The sequence below is a fragment of the Globicephala melas genome, chromosome X, assembly GCF_963455315.2.
Source record: "Globicephala melas chromosome X, mGloMel1.2, whole genome shotgun sequence".
Lineage (NCBI taxonomy): Eukaryota > Metazoa > Chordata > Mammalia > Artiodactyla > Delphinidae > Globicephala > Globicephala melas.
Window position 1 is genome coordinate 2,394,980 of NC_083335.1, and position 20,302 is coordinate 2,415,281.

Here is a 20,302-nt window from a genome sequence, read left to right on the forward strand (position 1 = left end):
GGGTCATTTGTAGAGCTGTGGATGGATCTAGAGACTGTCATACAGAGTGAAGGAAGTCAGAAAGAGAGAAACAAATATCGTGTATTAATGCACATATGTGGAACCTAGATAAGTGGTACAGATGAACCGCTTTGCAGGGCAGAAATAGAGACACAGATGTAGAGCACAAACATATGGGCACCAAGGTGAGAAAATGGTGGGGGCGGGCGGGGGGTGTGATGAATTGGGAGATTGGGATTGACATATGTACACTAATATGTATAAAATGGGTAACTCATAAGAACCTGCTGTATAAAAAAATACATAAAATAAAATTCAAAACAAACCAAAGAAATAAGAATAGGTTTATGACATTATCAATCACAGTAGAAAACCACCTGTAAAGACAAATGGACGTACTTGCCACAACGGGCTCTGCATCGCCAAGTTCGCTCCCCCAACTCCGCAGCCTCGCAGGAGGCCTTCCTATTGGTGGAAGGCCAATGGGCGTGTCTTTTGCTTCCGGAGGCGCCAAGCCTTGGGACCTCAGGCCCTCAGTGCGCATGGCTACTGCTGCTTCCGTAGCAGAGCGCCTCCTCACGTGCTCTTCTGATCCAACCAGTTTCTCGGTAAAGAGACGTCTAGAACTTTCTCCCTCATCTTCCTGGGGCTTCCGGGAGCACCCGGAAGCCCACGTGGCGTTCGCACAGAGTGCCTGGGACAGTCGGCGGCACAGTTCCTGGCTGCTCTGCTGAGACGAGCTCTTCAGCCCCTCGTGAGCGGGACTCCGGAGCCATCCACAGAGTCAGAGCGAGTCAGGAGACAGGCGGGGGCTTTGCCGGGGGCTGGACTCCGCAGGTACCGGGGGCCCCGGGAAGGAGTGGAGGTCGGGGGAGGGCTACGGGCTGCTCGGTTGGGAGTGGGGGAGCGGCGGCGGAGGGTAGCGGGCTGAAGGGGGGCTGAGGGAAGGGTCCCCCAGTGAGCAGGTCAGAGGGGAGGACCGCTGGCTTCCGGGGTGGCTGGTGGGGGGCGTTCTGGAGTCGGGGTGCAGAGGGTGGGGCTAATGGCTAAGCGTGGGGGGGGCCTGAGCGGAGGGCTTCCTGCTGGTCGGGTGGGGCCGGCTTTGGGGGCCAGAGGAGAGGACGACTGGCTGCGGGGGTGGGGAGGACGGGACGGGACGGGACGGGACGGGACGGGCGGGCCCCACCCCCGGGGCCGAGACGGGAGGGGAGGGCTAACGGCTGCTGGTGTGGCGGGAGGAAGGCTGAGGCGGGGGTCGATGGGGAGGACTCCCGGGCGCGGGTGCGGTAGGCGTTAGGGGAGCTCCCGCCGGGGCGGGGCGTGGGGTGGGGGGGGAGGACGCTCGTGGCAGTTAGGGGGCTCCGGCTCCCGGGTGGGCGGGGGCAAGACGGGTGGGCTCTGCGTCTGGGGTACGAGAAGCGAGAGCCCCTGGCGCTGAGTGTGCTCGGGGGAGGACAAAACAGTATTTCCTCAGGCAAGTCTGAAAGTTCCAGACCTGGTTAGCCTCCAAAAGATTTCACTTTGAGCATGTTTGTTCACTTTGCAAATTAAGTATTGAGGTTCTATGGCCACAGGTATTTGGGCCCTTGAAGCTAATAGGTAGCCAGCCCAGACAGCTTCTAGGCCCTGGACAGGCTAGTCAACGAACTAAAATCTTAAACGCACCAACACCATTAGCTGTCCATTCTGTGCAGTGACAGCTTTAGTGCCCTATCCCTGCATGGGTTGCAATGTCAAATCAGGGAGTCTCCTACAGGTTGTTGCAAATGTCAATGCTCACTCCAGAAGCCTTCTGGGTGCAGTGTCTTTGTTGCCACTAACCACAGACTAGGGACGTATCTAACTAACCTGGAGAATACTAGAGGCTAATTTGAAAAGAAGTCATGGGAATTCTTGAAATTTAAAACTTCTGTTGCCTGAATTAAGAAAATATTCTGGTTCCCTAGTGGCTCAGTGGTTAATAATCTGCCTCCCAATGCAGGGGACACGGGTTCAATCCCTGGTCCAGGAAGATCCCACATGCTGCGGAGCAACTAAGCTACCGTGTGCCATAACTACTGAGCCTGCACGCCACAGCTACTTAAGCCTGCGTACTCTAGGGTCTGCACACCACAACTACTGAGGCCTGCATGCTCTAGGGCCCGCGTGCCATAACTACTGAGCCCGCGTGTTGCTACTACTGAAGCCTGAGCGCCTAGAGCCCGCGCTTCACAACAAGAGAAGCCACTGCAAGGAGAAGCCCGCGCACCGCAAGGAAGAGTAGCCCCCGCTAGTGGCAACTAGAGGAAGTGCAGCGCAGCAATGAAGACCCAATGCAGCCAAAAATAAATAAAATAAAATAAAATATTCCAACAGAAGGAATGATACCATTGATGACTAAATTAGATAGCTGAAAGTTAACACTGAGTAACTCTCCCAGGAAGACAAAGAAGTGGAAACCGTGAGGAAAAGAGCACTAACAGGATTTCCCAAAAGAGAAACAAAGGAAAAAGGAATACAACTTCTTCCCTTGGGATGTGGAGAGCTCCCTGTACTGCGTGTCTCCGCTCCTCCCGCCCCCACGCCTCTCCAGCTGCAGTGCTCCATCGGATCTTGCCTTCCTCCTTGAGTGTTCTCAATGGGAAAAAACTGTTCCAGAGCGTTATAACCTGGCTGAATCCATCGCCGCCCAGAGCAGCTCCCCAGAGCTGCCTCGGCCAGCCCACGTTAACTCTGGTTGGGACATCCGGACTGCTTGTGATCCGCCCCCATTTGGACGGTATGTGTACCGCACACACGTGTTCCCTGCAGGAATCGAGGAGAAACACCTTCTGTTCCCCAGCATACTGTGGGGAAAGCACTTCCTGAGCCGTTCAGGCTTGTGAGGGGCTGCAGCAGGCTTAGCAGCATCCCCATCACTTCTCAGAGCCTTCCCCCCTCGGCCAGTCAAGAGGCCGCGCTGTCTGGACCACTGCCCTCTGCTGGTGGGAGGTCCTAGTGCGGTCACAGACTTGGAATCTAGCCCCCTGTCTCTGTGAGCCTGACAGTTAAAGCTTCTCTCCTCCAGGCTTTTAAGGGTATTTGAAACAGTAAAGACAGTCCGATATACAGGTAATTTTCCTTAAATGCTTAGGAGTGTTTGATTAGTTTTGTAGCCAGTGTTTAAAGGTTTGGGGAAAGTTACTTTGTCAAATCCAGAACTAACAAGGGAATATTCATTCAGAGCAATCTTGGCCATTTGTCTTTCTAAAGTTATTATTATTATCTGGTTGCTTTAAAGTTCATAAGATTGATTTAAAGGGCATTAAACAGAGTACAAATAGCAGTGACTATTTCTATGTCTTCCCCCTTTCCCCTGAACCTTACGTACAACCATAGGCGGCCTCTGACGTGGTCTAGGGCATCCTGATCTCCAGTCAGTCTCTGTCTCCATTTTCCCAGCATCCTGCCATGCATAGCCATCCCATGTCCCCTAGATTTCTTGTGCACCACGGTGATGGCAGATTCATTACAGCTTTAAGATTCTGCCAAAGTGCCACTAATTAATTAAGAATTTATTAATATGGTCCCTCGAATCATTGGCCTCTGACCAAGCCTCTCCCCTAGAGTGCTCGCTTAAAGAATGAGGACCCTGTAACTCTACTCACTGCTGCCTGCGTTTGTCTACCTCACAAACCACTCACAGGGGCGTAAACATTGATCCAAGTCCTCAGATTCCCCTTTAATTTCTCTGTCCATTCCTCAGTCACAGGGAGATCCCCAAGGTCAAAATCTTTATGCCTTGTTCCTACCGCTGGAGCCTGGGCATCCAAGCATGTTGGCAGTTGCCTCTCCAAAGCTCCTGCCTCCTCTGTGACCATCTGACATTTAGCACTGGCACACTAGGTGTGTGTGGAAGTTGTGGCTGACACTCAAACAGTTAGACTTGGTCCTGTATGAGTTTTCTATGGCTGCTCTAACAAATTACCACAAACTGGGTGGTATAAAACAACAGAAATTTATTCTATCACAGTTCTGGAGGCCAGAAATTCAAAATTATTATCACTGAGCTGAATCCAAGGTTGACAGGGCTGAGCTACCTCTGGAGGCTCTAGAGTAGAATTCTTCTTTGCCTCTTCCAGCTTCTGTTGGCTGCCAGCATTCCTTGGCTTGTGTCTGCATCACTTCAAGGTCAGCATCTTCCAATCTCTTTGTGCTGCTTCACATCACCTTCTCCTCTTCTGTATGTGTGTGTGTGTGTGTGTGTGTGAGAGAGAGAGAGAGAGAGACAGAGAGAGAGCGAGAAAGACAGAGAGAGAGACAGAGAGAGAGAGAGAGAGAGAGAGAGAGAGAGAGATCTCCTCTGCTTCTGTCTTATAAGGACAGTTGTGATTGGATTTAAGGCCCATCCTGATAACCCAGGATAAACTCCCCATCTCAAAATGCTCCCTTCCCCTGATATCTTCTGTTGGAAACTTCCTGCGGATAATTGTGTAAAAAATCCACACAGTAAAACAAAGTCTTGGCTTTCTGGTTGAAAAATTATTCTTGACCTTTATATACCCATCCCCCAACCTGGGACCTAATAGCTCCTGGCCCCAAGTTTGAAGGGAAAGGGTGATGCTTACAGCCGTCAGCCACTGACAGTCCTCCATAGGAATAGTCTTAAACTTTTCATATGCTTCATAGTGTCACACTTGCAAGACAAACAACCTTCTCTCTTATTAATATAGACTTTGTCTCATGACATAATCTCAATGTCATAACATGCCATTCTTGACATAAGTTATGCAGGGGTAAAGATGGGGAAGAATAGAGCACAGGAAGGGGATGCAGGGTCACACTCTGTCATCTTCAGCTCCGTGTGTAATATTGTGTCCAAAGTTTGCATGTGTACACACCAAACGATAACAGCGTTTACCTTTGAGGAAGAGAGCGAGGTTCAGGAAGGGGGTCAAAGATGGACTTTTGCTTTTCACTCAATTGTATCACCTAATATTGTAAGCGCTAAATGTTTTGTTTGTCTAAGTAAAAAAATAAAAGATAAATATATGTGACTTACCAATCAAGAGGGAAAACAAGACACAAACAATACTTATAGAATGATCCCATTTAAATAAAATAAACCAAATTTTATATATATATATATATATTTATATATTTATATGTATGAATGTTAAAGGAATAGGCAGCGCTCCGGAAGGATGTTCACTGAGAGGTTGACAGTGTTCATCTCTGTGGAGGTAAAGGGGACAGAGGTGGGAGTGTGACTCTCAGTGTTTCTTCTCTATACTTCCCACTGTTTGAATTCTTTACAATGAAAATACAGTCAGGTAGTATGGTGGGCGATTTTATGTGCCAACTTGGCTGGGCTGTACTGCCCAGTTGCTTGGTTACACATGTCTCTAGATGTTGCTGTGAAGGTATTTTTAGATGTGATTGACATTTGAATCAGTGGCTATAAATAAAGCTGATTATTTTCCATAATCTGAGTGCACTGCATCCAAAGAGTTGAAGGTCTTAAGAGAAAAGACTGAAGTCCCTCAAAGAGCAAGAAATTCTGCCTGCAGACTGCGTGCGGACTCAAGCTGTAACATTAACTCTTCCCTGGGTCTCCAGTCTACCTGCCTGCCCTGAAGAAGTCAGGTACCTATATATCTAAACTGTTTCAAACACGTACATTAGAGCTGAAAAGGCCTGGCTTGGAATTCCAGCTTCACCACTTCTAACTGTGTCCTTAACCAATTAAATTCAGCTTTATAGATTTCTACTTACTCATTGGTATAAACAAGGGAAATAATCATTTGCATTACTATGAAAATCAAACGATACTGTGCCTGGTACATTGAGCATTATCACAACTCAGCCAATGCCATTTATTGTGATTAAAAATGTTTTTCATTTTATGCTAAGAAAGCAGTAGGAAGAATTGAAGGGTTTTGAGCATGGAAGTAACATAATATGATTTGTTTTTTAAAAATAATTCTGGCTGCTATATGAGGAATGCATAAGAAGGAGGCAAAGTGGATACAAGATCAATTTAGGAGGCTATTGGACTAGTATAGGGGATATATGGTCATAACTTGGACTACATGGTGGTAGAAGAGATGAGAACAGGTGGTAAAATTTGAGAACCATTGAAGGTGTCATGATTTGATTGATTTGACTTCTGCTTATGGGTACGACAGGGTAGTTTTTGGCAGACAAACGCTCCTATAGAGAACAACAGGAAAATCCCATTAAAACATGACATGTGTCCCCACCACAAAAAATAAATGAAAATTATGTGATGTGACAGACATGTTAGCTAACCCTAAGGTGGTAACACATTGCAACATATGAATGTATGAAGTCAACACATTGTACGCCTTAAACTTACACAGTTATACATCAATTATATCTCATTTTAAATGAATTTTTAAAAATAACAATAATGTAGAATAGTTGCATGAGGGTGGACCGGGACTGAATATAAGTGAGGAGGGTCGGGGGCTCTGTCCTAAAGCTTACCTTCATGGTGGGTTTGTTACCGAGCCCAAGCCCGTACTATTCGGCACATGACAGGCCAATAAATGGAGACACAAGGTGCTGAGGCAAGGAACAGCGACTTTATTCAGAAGGCCAGCAGACTGAGAAGATCGCAGATTCATATCCCAAAGAACCATTTTACCCAGGTTAGAATTCAGGCTCCTTTTATACTAAAAGGGGAGGGGGTGTGGCTGGCTGTTGCAGACCTCTCGGTGCTGGCCAGACCTCAGAGAGGACGTGATAGTCCCTTGTTCTCGCAGGTGTCCAGGTAGGTCAGGTCACGAAGTTCCTGTAAACCTTCAATAAGACAAATTTTATTTTCTGTTCTATAAGTTTTTATGTCTATATGAATGAAAGTGTTATGGCTTTAAAGGTTAAGCCTGGGAGGCAGAGCCTTGAGAAAAGACTATTGTATATTTCAGGCTATAGGCAATGTTCTTTTACTGATTGAAGAGACAAAGGTTCAGAGCCAGCATGACTAAGCACAGAGATTAGAGCTAAAGGAATAGATCGAATATGGAGTTAGGTTTGTTCTTCTCTGTTACAGATTCATGGGCGTTTGGTTTTCTACTCTTCCTTGGACTGTTAATGTACACGATACATTATCTTTCTTTTGTATATATGCAATATTTAATAATAATAACATTCTAAATAGCAAAAACAATTTTTAAAAATATGACGAAAAAGATCAGTTTGAACCACTGGAGACCTCCTGAAGTGATCAGAACTTAAAGGGCCACCGTGCAGGAGAAGGAGAACCATGGGAAGGTACACTGGTATTTTGCAGCTGCTTCTCCTCTGGGGACATTTGCCAATTCTAGGGCAGTGAAGGAGGCTGAGAATTCAGGCTTCATCCAGGTAGATGGATATATCTGGGGACCAAAAAACCAGCACAGCTTTCAGTGGTCTCACGGGCCTGGAGACACAAAATTGGAGATTTAAGGAGCCAAGATTGCAATGACGAAGAAGAGATAGAGGACTGAGTCAGAAGCTAAGGAGCTAAGCAGAAAGCCTTTCTAAGACAGAGAAGAGTTTTGTCTCATGTTAAGAAAAAGAAATAAAAGGTATTCATTATTAGAAAAGAAAACTGCTGTTATCTGAAGACAACATTTTCTGTGTAGAAAAATCTCATAGAATCTACCAAGAAAAAGCTGCTAGAAGTAATAAGTGAGTTTAGCAAGGTTGCAGGATACAGGAGGGAGGGACTTCAAAAGGGTATGAGAAGGGCTTCCCGGGTGGCACAGTGGCTGAGAGTCCGCCTGCCGATGCAGGGGACACGGGTTCGTGCCCCGGTCCGGGAGGATCCCACATGCCGCGGAGCGGCTGGGCCCGTGAGCCGTGGCCGCTGAGCCTGCGCGTCCGGAGCCTGTGCTCCGCAACGGGAGAGGCCACAACAGTGAGAGGCCCACGTACCGCAAGAAAGAAAAACAAAAGGGTATGAGAAAGCTTTATCAAACTGTACACTTTAAATAAAGATTAAGTGGAAAAGGAGATGGCTGACAGGTAGAGACAGAAAGGCAATGCCTGAAGGCCCTGAAGAGGTCGGAAAATGACCACAGCGGGGATGCTTGAATCACTGATTATCAAGGTGGGGGCAGTTACAGGAGATGACAAAGCCTGGAAAGTGACAGCAGAAGTGGGTGGCTGAGGTAGAGGTCACTTTTGTGCCCACTGCATACTCTGTTCTTCTTGCCTGAGCACAACCTCCCTCCCTCTTTGCCTGGCCAACTCCTACTCATCCTTCAGGTCTCAGCATCCATGTCCCTTCACCAAGGGCAGCTCAAGTGGCGCTCCTGCCTCCATCTAACTTAAGTTCCTAACACACTCTGTAGCAGTCTCGTAGTACTTGCCTTTCTCAAGCACTTAACATAATGATTACATGTGTATTTGTGCAATTCCTCCCGCAGTTCAAAGCTCCATGATGACAGGAACCATGAGTGGTGTCGCTGTCCATTGCACCTCCAGCACCTGGGGCGGAGCACAGCTATATACATACTTATTGAATACATATTTATTAAATGCATAACAGGATGTTAAATGGAATGTCGCCCATCTCCTCAGGGCTTTAGCCCAAACCTGAGGACAGGAGGTGCCAAGTCCCTGCACGGTCTCCGTTCTCAACAGAAATACATCGAAATGCTTGTTATATAACTCAGCCTCAGATGGCCTCTGTGTATTGGCCCCTCACTTTTCTATTTCTTCATTGCGGGCTGAGATTCATTAGCTCAAAATCCCACTGGTGCCAAACTCCAGTTTTTACACATTAAATTATTTTTAAAATAGCCCAAGCCAGCAGATTATTAGTCAATTAGGGCCTGCCTGCCTTGCAATTCCCAGGACACCTTACCCCACATCCGCTGGTCATTGATAAGACGCCAAGCCACTGCTGCCCTTCAGAATTCTCTGGCCTGGAGACCCCCCGCCGTGCTGCTGAGTGCCGTAACAGTTACCCTACCCTCCTCTCCTTCTGGGTGGCGCTTCCTTAGCCCACCCATAAGCCTCTGGATGGTCTCACGCTACGGAGCACACGCAACCCAGTAAAGCTTGTTGCGTGTGAGCAGCTCCCAAATCCCTCAAACTAAAACATGGCAAAGCCACTTCAGCAAGCACCACCCCATCAATGCTAGTTAAGAGAAGATAAAATATTTCGAAGGTAATTTTTAAAGGAAATTTTTAGGAGGAAAGAGTGTTTTGGCTTTTCTCCTACCTTCACCATGAAAGAAGAGGAGTACTCTCTAGCCTCAAATAGATGTGTCAGTTCAGGTCCGCCAGGAAGCCAATATGGAGTTAGAAAGTGCAAAAGATTTATTGAGAAAGATAAAGGGGGGTAAGCAGGAAGAGCCTTCAGACCACAGTGAATGTAAGACACCTGTGGAAGGAGGGAGATGGAAGAAGGGCTGGAAGGGAGCGCCTTAGACGATGGTGCAGCTTTGAGAAAGTCTTGGCCAGCCCACTGGGAGCTCTGGTGCAAAGACGGCCCATTGAGGAGTCCCACACTGAGCAGAAATAATTCTAGTAGCCCTGCTGTGCTAAGTCATAGACTGGGCGCTGCCTGGGAATAGCATGACCTCTGTGCAAATGCTGCAGTGGATCCTGAAAGCATTGCATCTGGGTGCTGTCAGCTGACTGCACTCCTGTCTTAAAGTGACATCTAAGTGGTGAACTTCCATAGGTGCCCCGGTCCACCCCTTGTGCCACACAGATCCACTATTCCATATACATATGTTCAGGGAGCAGTTTCTCTGTGGTTCCCATGTGCCTGTCTTCTTGAGTGTCCACTTAGAAGAGAGAAATTGGTGGGACCCAGTACAACGCCATTGATGCAGTTGGTCTTGCAGCTGTGACAGCTACTCATTAGCTCCCTCCTCCACTGCCCATTCTAGGTCTCCCTCACCCTCTGCTATCACCTCCGCAGTCTTGGCCACTTTCCTTCATCCCTGAGGTCTGAGTCCCTGGTATCCATACCCTTCTCAGGGCAGAATCGCTGCACTTGGCCATTCACAGGCACAACTGGGCAAATGAGTACCACGAGTCACCTAAGCACATCATCTGTGTTCCGCACATATTCCAGCTGTAAGACCAGTTCTCCCTCTTCCTTGATTAAGTGTTGGTTACTGCTGAAATGGCGACTCTTCCTGCCTGCTGGTCTCTGGACACAGGGGACAAAAAAATGCCGGGCAGCAGTCATATCTATAAGCACCACAGGACTCTGGCTGTGTCTCCTGGTGAGAGTGCACTGTCTTTAGGGACCAGAATATCCTCTCCTGCAAAGTCCAGAGCTAAGGAGGTGTGACACACAATGTCCACCTGAGTAGGTCACTAGGGAAGATGGAAAGGGGGGCCACTCTGGCTTCCACCCCTCGGATCCCAGTCCCACGTATTCTTCCTATTGGGGACACAGTGCCACATGGAGGCCTCAGATGCAGTGCATATACTGCATTCTGGAGGACGGCACCCCATCACTGCAGTGCTTCAGCTGCACCTTCAGCAGGACACTGTGGCATGCTACAAAGCTAGCAGCTTCTGGGTGATGGAACGTGTGATACCAGAGGATCCCATGCTCATGCGCCCGCCCAGACACATCCTTCAGTCTGAAGTATATCCCCTGACAGTATACCATCTTGCATGGGATGCCAGGCCTGCATGTTCGGTCCCAGCGGCAGCAGGGCTGACCAGCAGTGCCCACCCTCCAGCTCTCTGTGCCTCCACTGTTTTCCGCTCACTGAGCTGCCCGTTCTGCCACCACAACGAAACAGGCCCTCTCCTTTGCCAAGGACTTCCTGGCCAGAGGCATTGCCGCCACCATCTCCAAGGTGGCTGTGGCCCCGATGGAGTGGGCAAAACTGCTGTGCGGGTACAATACACCAGCAAGCAGATCACAGCCGACGAGCAGGACAAGGGCATCGTGGACTGCACCGTGCGCAGCCCCAAGGAGCAGGGTGTGCTGTCCTTCTGGACGGACAGCCTGCGTCATACACTACTTCCCACTCAAGTCCTCAACTCCGCCTTCAAGGCTAAGTACAAGCAGATCTTCCTGGGGGCCTTGGACAAGCACACGCAGTTCTGGAAGTATTTTGCTGGCAATCTGGCCTCTGGTGGGGTGGCCAGAGCCACCTCCCTCTTGCTTCGTCTACCCTCTGGATTTCACCAGAACCCACCTGGCGGCTGACTTCGGGAAATCTGACATCGAGTTCAGAGGACTAGGAGACTGGTGAAGATCACCAGGTCTGATGGCATCCGGGGCCTATGCCAGGGCTTCAGCCTCTCCGTGCGGAGCATCGTCATCTACCAGCCCACCTACTCCGGCATGTACGACAGCACCAGTCATGCTCCTTGACTCCAAGAACGTGACAGTGGTGGCCAGCATGGTCTCCTGCCCCCTCAACACCAAGTGGCAGCAGATGATGATGCAGTCAGGGCCCAAAGGAGCCAACATCATGTACAGGGGGCCTCTTAACTGCTAGCAGGTCTTCAAAGACGAAAGGGGCAAAGCCTTCTTCAAGGGCGCCTGTCCAACGTCCTCTGCCTCATGGGTGGTGCCTTCATGCTGGTCCCGTACGATGACCTGAAGGAGGTCATCTAGGCCCCACCCCGCTGGACACACAGACCCAAGAGAACCACATAGAATACTTAACTTTTATGGACCACTGACCTTCGAGAAATTTCACCATGTTTGTGGAGAGCTGGAGGTGGCTCTGGCGAAAGGCTCATTGTGATCACGACCACTGGCACCCTGTGTCCATGTATTGGTTAGGGAGGGAGTGGAATCGTGATGTCTTCATGGGTCCACAGGTGAGGCCGCTCCTACCAGACCTAGACTTCAGGTGGTCACAGGACCAACTTCTTTGTAAGTATTTACCTTAAAAAACCACGTCTCCCATTCGTACTTAGGCACGACCACATGTTTGCAGTTATGTTCAATGTTGGGCACTCTGCTGCAGGACGATAAAACCAGGACACAGACAAAAGAAAAACAGAAAACACCCTTTGTCCCTCCACCCTAACCCACGTAGGGGTTTAGATCTTCCCTCCCCCTTGTCTCTCAGGGACATCCCTAGGTGTGGCTAGAATGTAACTGCCATCCATTTTCAACTTGTATCCAAAGACCAAGCAAATCCGTCCAAAAGCCAAGCTTAGACCTTTTCCTCCTCCTTCATCTGGCTGTATGGGATCATGTGGCCATAGTGTGAGCTGAGGGAGGAGCTCTGGTATGACTGTGATGCGTAACATGAGGGCCTGTGCTACTGCTCACAAACCTTACTCACACCTCTGTCCCTGCCCAGCCTGCATTCCAGATGCACCACTGCCATCCTACAGTGAGTTGCCATCTGATTTTGACTTGGCAGGACCCAGCTCATGATGAGAAGTTCCAGACACAGAGTCAGTTGGTGTCCCATAGTCAAGCATCTGTCTCTACCGGGGCCCAGAAACACACCAGAGGCTATTTCTAGAAAGACATAGAATCTCTGATGCTGATGGCATGACCCTCCTCCAGAACCCCAGGGGACTGAGTGGCAATTCTCTTACAGGGGCTGGCCTTGAACTTGACACTGCATCCTTGCCCATTACTGATACCTCTGACACCACGGGGTCTGTCGTATGAGATGGTCCACGCGGCTACTTGCACCACAGCCTGGACCTGCTGCAGGTTCCTCTCCCGCACCCCACCTCTGCCGCAGGCGCCTCTCCTGCACCCCAGCTCTGCTGAAGCTTCCTGTCCTGCAGCCCAGCTCTCAGCCTTCTGTGTCGCCTGATATATGGACCGCAGCAACGATCCTGGGGCCTGCCAGGTGTGCTCCTTTCTTCTTTGTGCTGGAGGATCCAAGACGCAATGATTTGTCTTGTGCTTTGGAGGGGGCATCCTGGCATGCCTCTGATTACTGGACTCCTAAACACTTCACTGAAATGGCAGGTCCCCGAATCTTCATGGGTTTATCTCCCATGCTCTCGAGAGGCCATGTGTCTTAGAGAGGCCTCTTACTCTTCCCGTCCAATCAGTATGACGGTGTCAGTGTAACTGATCTGACTGATGTTCTGTGGGCTGCCTAGATGATCCACATCTCTTTGTACTATGTTATAGGAGAGTACAGATATGACATAGGGCAGGAGAGTTAACATGGTAGTGGACCAAACTGTAAATAAAGATGTCCACATAATTGTGAACTGCTTCTTATCCTCTTTCTTTGATTGGTTGGAATAGAAAGGAATGCACTCATCAAATCAACGGCCACGTAACATGGACCTAAGGCCTCATTCATCTGCTTGAGCGATTCTACCACGTCCAGCACACAGCATCCACAGCTGGAACTGATAGTTGGTGAAGCCTGGGGTATACAGTCACTCTATGGAATTCATCCTACATCTTTCAGAGCAGCTCTAGTCTCTGCCATGCTTCCTGTGATATTGTCTGTAATTGACTCTCTTGGTTGTGTGTGGGGGGTGGGGGGGCAGTTCCATAGACTTGCACATAATTTCCACCAACGTAACCTGACAGACAGACCCCCACCCAAAATTTGCTTTGGATGTGGAGACCAGTGACACCACACACACACACACACACACACACACACCAAGAAGTCAAGAAATGGTTCATTACTTACAGAATCAAGGGTTCTCAAGAGAGCAGTTGTAAAGTGACTTGTGCGAGCAAAGGATAGAGAGTGGCCTGGGATTTTACCATGTGAGGGGGCGGGGCCGAGGGGAGAGTTCTCACATGTGGTCAGGGGCATACATGGTTCTAATCTCCCTCTGGTGCCAAAGGAAGGAGCACCCAGGCTTTCTTACCAGCTTGCCCAGATATCGGGCACAAGGGGAAGACTGAGGGCTAGCTGAAAAGGAAAGGCCCGATTCTACCGAGAATAAGGGATGGGGGTGGTACTCTTCCCTGAACTGCTGGTGCTATGGGAAATGGGGGCTCTTAGGACTTGAAATATAAACCTCAAAATTACCTGTGCTGTGCCTGGCCTTAATTCAGGGAGAAGTTTTGCTAGAAAGAATAAAAATCAAATAAGGCTGAAAGGCAGAACCTGACTGTGGAAAGGGAGACAACGAGAGCCACAATCATGTCACCCAGAGTGTAACAGTTGAGTTTTAGTTAAATGACACAGAGGGTCTGTCAGGCACGAATAGTAATGCTAGATGTCTACATAGAATAGCGGTGTTGGCGAACCATCATTAGCATCTGGGAGGCAGGAGGTTAGATGACAAATAGGACAGGTTAAGAGGCACCCCTCCCTCACGTTTGGACAGACTGCCAGAGCTATCAGTATGGGTCCACCAGGCTCACCAAGGCCTTAGGTCCCACGAACTGGGAGCAATACGTAATGTGATGAAGGCAGCACAGGTCCCAGACTTAAGAACCTATAGCTCTGCAACTCGGTAACCTGGACAGTCCCCTCAGTCCTCTTCTACTCACTTTCGACCACAGAACAAGGAAAGGCTCCATGAACTCTGAGCTAGGAAAAGGCTCCACTGCTCTGCAGGAGGTCCCTGCCCACCCCATTCCCCTCCTTCCCCCACCTCTTAGGAACAAGCCCCTTCCCCACGGAGCCCCAGCGCCCAGAGCAGCATCTCCGCCCGAGGTCCCTCGTGGTTGGAGGGTCGAGCCGCCCTCCCCGCGTGTCCACAGCTCCTGGCCCCGGCCAGCTCTGAAGGCCAGCGCCCAGAGACCACCGACACCAGGGCACCCCGCCAAACAGCCCCCTTGGCTCCTTGCGGGCACCCAGCTCCCTTCCTCTCTCCCGCCTCCGCCGGCACTGCGGCGAGGGTGCACATGTGGTCGGGGGGGGGGGGCTGCTTCAGCCGCAAGGCCGGCGAGACCACCCACGTCCTCCAGGCCAACGGGGGAAGGGCAGCAGGAGGCCAGGATGCCCGAGACGGGCGGCCCGGCCCAATTGTGATCCTCGCGCGCCATCTAGCGGCAGGATCGGGCACGACGGCGGAAGAAGCGACGCCGAGGCCTCTCGCGCCCCCGGTAGCCATTTCGCTGTGTGGACGGTCCTGTTTCCCGATAGGCACCGGACACAAGCTCGGGGCTGCAGGAAATGGCGGCGCGCGCAGGCGCACACTCGCCGAACGCAAACGCGCACCCTCCCGGGGCACGCACGCGCAGGACCACAGGGCACGGTCTCAGGGTCAGGGAGGCTTCTCCTGGATCACTAGGGCCCCCACCCCTGGCCGATGCCCTCAGGTGGCACGGAGGGCCCCGGGGGTCCAGAGCCAGCCTCTGGGCAGGAAGGGGTCATCCCCGGGCCCCATCTACAGCCTCCCACTCACAGGACCCCCACCCCCCACCCCCCGCCTCCTGCCTGCTCCCAGGACACAGGAGTGATGCAGGGAGTGGGACAGGGAGGGGGCGCCCCTGCCCCTCGGGGGACCGCCCCGCCCGGGACTTAAAGTGGAGGACAGCTCTCCCTGCCTTTCTGTGCCCCCACCCAGGGCCTGAGGGCTCTGCAACTCCTGCTGGGCGGCCCTCCTTCCCTCGGCCACCCCATAGCCCCAGGTCCCCAAACGTCCCTCAGCGCCTAGACCAGGGCGGGCCGCTGCGGGATGGCAGGGGTAGACGGATCTCAGGCAGGTGGGCAAACAAGCCCCACCCCGGAATCCTGCACTGCGTTCCTGGCAGGGGCCTCTGACCTCACGCCCGGACCCTTCTGTGGCCGGCTGGTCCTTGGGAGGGCACACGTGACGTCTCTGAACTCTCTGGGTGCCCCGAGCCCCCACAGAGCTGCCAGGGATCCTGGAGCTTCCGGTCCTGCCTGCCGTCCCTCCCCCTCCCCCTGACACCGAACCCACTGGTTCCCGGGGACCCCCCGAGTTTCCCGGGGACCCAACCAGCCATGGCCCGTGCCCACAAGGCCCTGCCGCCCTGCTCCATCCAGCCGAGGAGACCACATGGACCCTCTTGGACCCTGCCCGGACCGTACCTCTGTGCCGACTCGGGGTGCCAGGCCACTGCTGCTGCCCCCAACCCTGACCCCACCACAGCAGCCCCTTCACGCCATTGCCCACAGCGGAGGCCAAACTCAGATGAAACGTTCAGGGAAATTTATTAAACAGAAACATTAACTGAAACCATTGAACACAGGGCATAACAACACACAGAGGATCTTCTAACGGCCACCGGAGCTCACGGGTCCCGCCCCACCCCAGGGTCCTCGAAAAGGTGCCTCCGCTACACCCCACCCGGCGGCCCTCCATCTCCCCACAGTCTCCCTTCCTGAGGGCCCCGCGGGTGGCCTCTCGCCAGGAAGATGGGCGCCGGCCATGCCCGCTCCCCCCAGGGCAGACCCTCCATTTCTGGCCCACATGCCCGGGGCCTGGCCCTGCCCTATGGCGGGCACAGGACAGTCCCACAGCAGGGCGCACACCACCGAGCCGGGGACGTGGAGTCCCGAGGAACAACGGGGTGGCCCAGCAGAACACAAGCCCTGGGGGGCCTCCCGCAGACCTCCTGCAGCCCCTGTCAAGGTCTTCCTTCCGAAGGTCGCAGGTGGGATCCCAGGTCCTGGGGTGGACGCTGGCTGTGACCTCGTCCATCCCGTCTTTCCCGCCGGCTCCTGGGACTGGGCTCGGGGTCTCCACGCCGCGCAGGGCTTGGGGGAACTGCTCAGAGGATAACACATGCACATTTCCACAACAACAGGCAGCGCTGGGCCTGAATCTATGCCCAGAAAGCACACGTTGAGCTCACGACACTGGCCCACAGAGACCAGAGCCTTGGCTGGCACGTGGCGCACCTCAGGGCTCTGCGGGGGCACGATGGCTAGGGTGTGTGTGTTGGTGGGAGGGGAGCGGGGGCTGGGGGGTTCCTTGACACCTGGGTCCTTCTGGGGCCTACTGGGACACATTTGGGCTTGCCAGTACAGGGAGCAACCTGCCCCAGGGGATGATGAATAGGGGTCCCCTCTCAGGAGGGAGGCCCAGGCACCTGGAGTGGCCCCTAACGACTCCCAGGCCAGTGTGGGTGGCAGCCATCTGCAGGTGCCCCTCACCCAGGCCGGGGCTGGCCACTCAGGGCTGCTCCCAAGTGGCAGGCTTTGGGGCTGGCCTTGGCATTGGCAGCTGTGAGCTGTGGTTCTCCAGGCCAGTCCCACGTCTCCAGTGGCCATGCACAAACCTAGGGAGAACTAAACACTCCTTCCTCCCGCCAACTAATTCTCTTGGACCCTGCCCGGACGCCCTCCCCCTCCCGCCCCTCCCCCTCCCCTCTTCTCCGAGTCTCCCACCTCCGTCTCCTCCTCCTCCCTCCTCCTCCTCCTTTGGAACAAACGCTTCCCTGCACCCCCACTCACACCAAAGCCAGTTGTGGGGTACTGGGCAACCAGGGACTCAGCGCCCTGCCTGCCAAGCTGACCTGACGCTCTCGCGTGGGATCGTCTCCTCAGTGTCTGCTGTCCTTGCCCCTACTGCCCTTTCAGGCTGCAGGGGCAGGAGACTTGCTCCTGCCCTCACCTGCACAGAGGCTCCAGGGTGCTGCCTTCCCGGGGCTCCCCTCGAGCGCTGTAGATGATCGTGAAGTTGGACCCTGCGGTGTCCCTCCGGGGCATCTCCTCTCTGCCCCACAGCCCTTCCTCGCCAGGCCGGCTCCTTCTGGCAGGGGCGGCCCCGGGGGAGGCGCCTCTAGGCCCCGCGTGGCCTGGGGACCCATCAACACCCTTAGCTCAGAGCCCCCAGGGTGGGCGTTTGAGGGTGGCCAGAAGACAGGACTGACGCCAGAGCCCCCGACTATACCTTTGTCAGCCTCTGCTGTGCTGGGGTCTGTGTCTGAGGCTCGGGTACGCCTCGTGCTGCGTATGGCGGCTTCCCGCTTGTGCCGCCGGTGCCTCCCTGAGCTGATTTCGGCTTGCTTGGTGGAGTCCCTAACAGCTGGTGGACGCTGCGGGGGCTGGGGCGGGGCCTCGGCCTGGCTGCCCTGCCCCTGTGCCCCAGTCAAGGCCCCCACTGTTTCTGTGGGCTGCCCCTTCCCCTCGTTGAAATATCTGTGTTGCCTGCTAGGGGAGGGGGTGCCTGGATACCTTGAGCCTATGCTTCCTGGGACCTGGGGTGGCTCCCGGCCCCAGCCCGCATCTCGTTTCCCGACTCTTCTGCTGCAGGCTGAGGCGCCTGCTTTGCCGGGGACTGGTCCTCGGCCCTAGGACACGCGGCCTGGCTGTGGCCTTCCTCCCCAGTCTCGCAGCAGCGTGGCACCTGCTTGCGCTTCAGTGACAGGGTAGCCCCTTCCTGGACGGTCTGAGTGCTGCTGTCATGGAACTGCCCTGCCCGCACCATGACCGGACGGACCGGGACACTGGTTTCTGCCACTACCTGGGTGCCAGAGGCCCTGTGGCCCCCTCCTACCTGCCTCTGCTTCTCCCTGGTCACTGCCGCGGCGGTCTGCCACTCCTCCACGTCTCGAACGAGCTGCATCAACTCCAGGAAGGGGGGCGCACAGCCTCGCTGATCCAAGACCATGAGCTTGTCCCGGAGGCCGGTGCTCACGTGGGCCTGGGCTAGGGTGTATTTCAGGCGAATCATGTCTGCGCTTCTCACTGGCAAGGGGCTGTGCCGCACAGCGTTCTGCAGCACGGGCTCTAGCCGCAGCAAGAAGGCAGAGACTTTCCCTCCGGGCTTCTGCAAGGTCTGGAGCAACTGAAAACGTGCGGTTCTATAGTTGTCTTTATTCCCGAAGATCTGCTTCAGGGCGTCCAGGCACTGTGCCACGGTCATGGAGCCACTGTTGGCCCGGAGCATCCGCACGATGGACAGGGCGGGGCCGCGCAAGCTCTCCAGCAAACGCCGCTGCTTCTCTACCTCACACACCCGCCACATCTGCATCATCTGCGTCACCTGCTCCAGCCAGGCTTCAAAGTTCTCTTCGCCCGGGCCTGGGGAAGTGCTTCCCGAAAACACCTTCAGTTTTCGGTACCACATGCTTTCTTGCAGAGGCTGCGGGTCTGGCGGCCTGACTTGGGCCAAGCCTTTTGGCTGTCCCTCCTCAGGGCGAGTGATATACCCCAGGGTTTTGACCACATCTACCATTCTCCGGCCCTCAGCTTTCAGGAAGTGGTTCAGTCTGTTGATAAGTTCATCATCTGGGTTACGGGGCTTCACCACCACTTCCCAGGTACCTCCCTTTCCTGGGATCTGACTCGGCACCATAGCGTAATTGACCTGGGCGGCCAATCCAATGAGAACTGCCTTAGAGCTGTCTTCCCTTCTGAACATTCTGCCCAGCACCCTGTAGGCACAAAGGGGCTGTAAGCCCGCCCTCAGGGTCTCTTTAATTTCCTCTTCACTACACTCCACAGGGACGCCCACGATCAGCAGGGCCTTCCTGGGGTCCAGGTCCATGCCCTTGCACCAATCCTCCAACAGATTCACAGGCATTGCTCCCACTGTCTATGGACTGATCTAACACTAGGGGCAGTAGTCAGCTCACAGAGTTGGACCGGGACTCAGGGAATTCTGAGTCAACGCCGAGTATGGAGGCAGAATCGTTCCGGGTTTGCACAGCCTATAATGCAAATGGGGTGAGAGCATCATTCACGCGCACCCTCCCACCCCGACTAAAAGTCCACGCACTACCCCCACTTCTGGTCACAGAGATTCAGGCCCTGCTTTTCAGGGCTTCCCCAGTCATTTGCTGGAGAGGTGTCTTTAGGCCAAGCTCCCCTCCCTGCTGACCTCGGCTTGCCGTGCACTCCTCCTCAAAGTCCAAGGACTCCTCTGTGTGTACTGCAGGTGCCTGTGGTGAAAAGGTCAGCGTCAGGAGGAGGGGCCTGACAAAGCCCGCCAAACGGGAGAGGACAGCAGGCTGTCCCACTCCCTGCCTCAGGGCTGTTCAGGCCCAGGGCACCCGGTATCCACTTCTCTGGGGCAAAGGTTGGAGGACGGAGATGTGAGTTCCCTCCTTTCTCAGAGAATGTCTGACAAATGAGAAAGATGGTTGGAGCTCTCTCTGCACAAGGCAATGAAACTGGTGGGTGTGGAGAACGTGTGACAAGCTGCAGTGTTGCCGTGGATACTGAGAAGGGCGGGGACCATGGGTTTCCATCGCAGAGGGGTGCTATGTGGTAAAGGTTAAGGAGCAACAGGGGATGTCACTGGCCTCCAACCAAAGAAGTGTCCTGTTGTCGCTGGAGGGGAGGGGACATGGGGGGTGGGCGGCAAGGATCACGTGCTGAAAAACAGTAGCCTACCGTTTCAAACTGTGTGGAAGCTAGAATCAGGGACAGAAAAGGGACCCAAAAAGGGTCTACAGTGCCACACCGCTGAAACAGACAACCCTCACCCTAGGTGTGACCCCACCCTGTAGACCCTGGAAACCCTGGCAGGC

General features: G+C 53.4%; 1 protein-coding gene and 1 pseudogene across 1 annotated transcript; one reads left to right on the top strand and one right to left on the bottom strand.

Annotated features, from left to right (window-relative positions):
* The first annotated feature begins 10,108 nt into the window (after positions 1-10,108).
* Positions 10,109-11,569, top strand: LOC115849314 (ADP/ATP translocase 3-like; annotated as a pseudogene).
* Positions 11,570-16,086: 4,517 nt separating this feature from the next.
* On the bottom strand, positions 16,087-19,881 carry LOC132594516 (paraneoplastic antigen-like protein 5). The gene is made up of 2 exons (XM_060292417.2): positions 18,003-19,881; positions 16,087-16,590 (listed from the first exon to the last, which is right to left on the bottom strand). The coding sequence occupies exon 1, from the start codon at positions 19,351-19,353 to the stop codon at positions 18,010-18,012; it is 1,344 nt and encodes a 447-aa protein (XP_060148400.1). The 5' UTR covers positions 19,354-19,881; the 3' UTR covers positions 16,087-16,590; positions 18,003-18,009.
* Between the last annotated feature and the right edge of the window lie 421 nt (positions 19,882-20,302).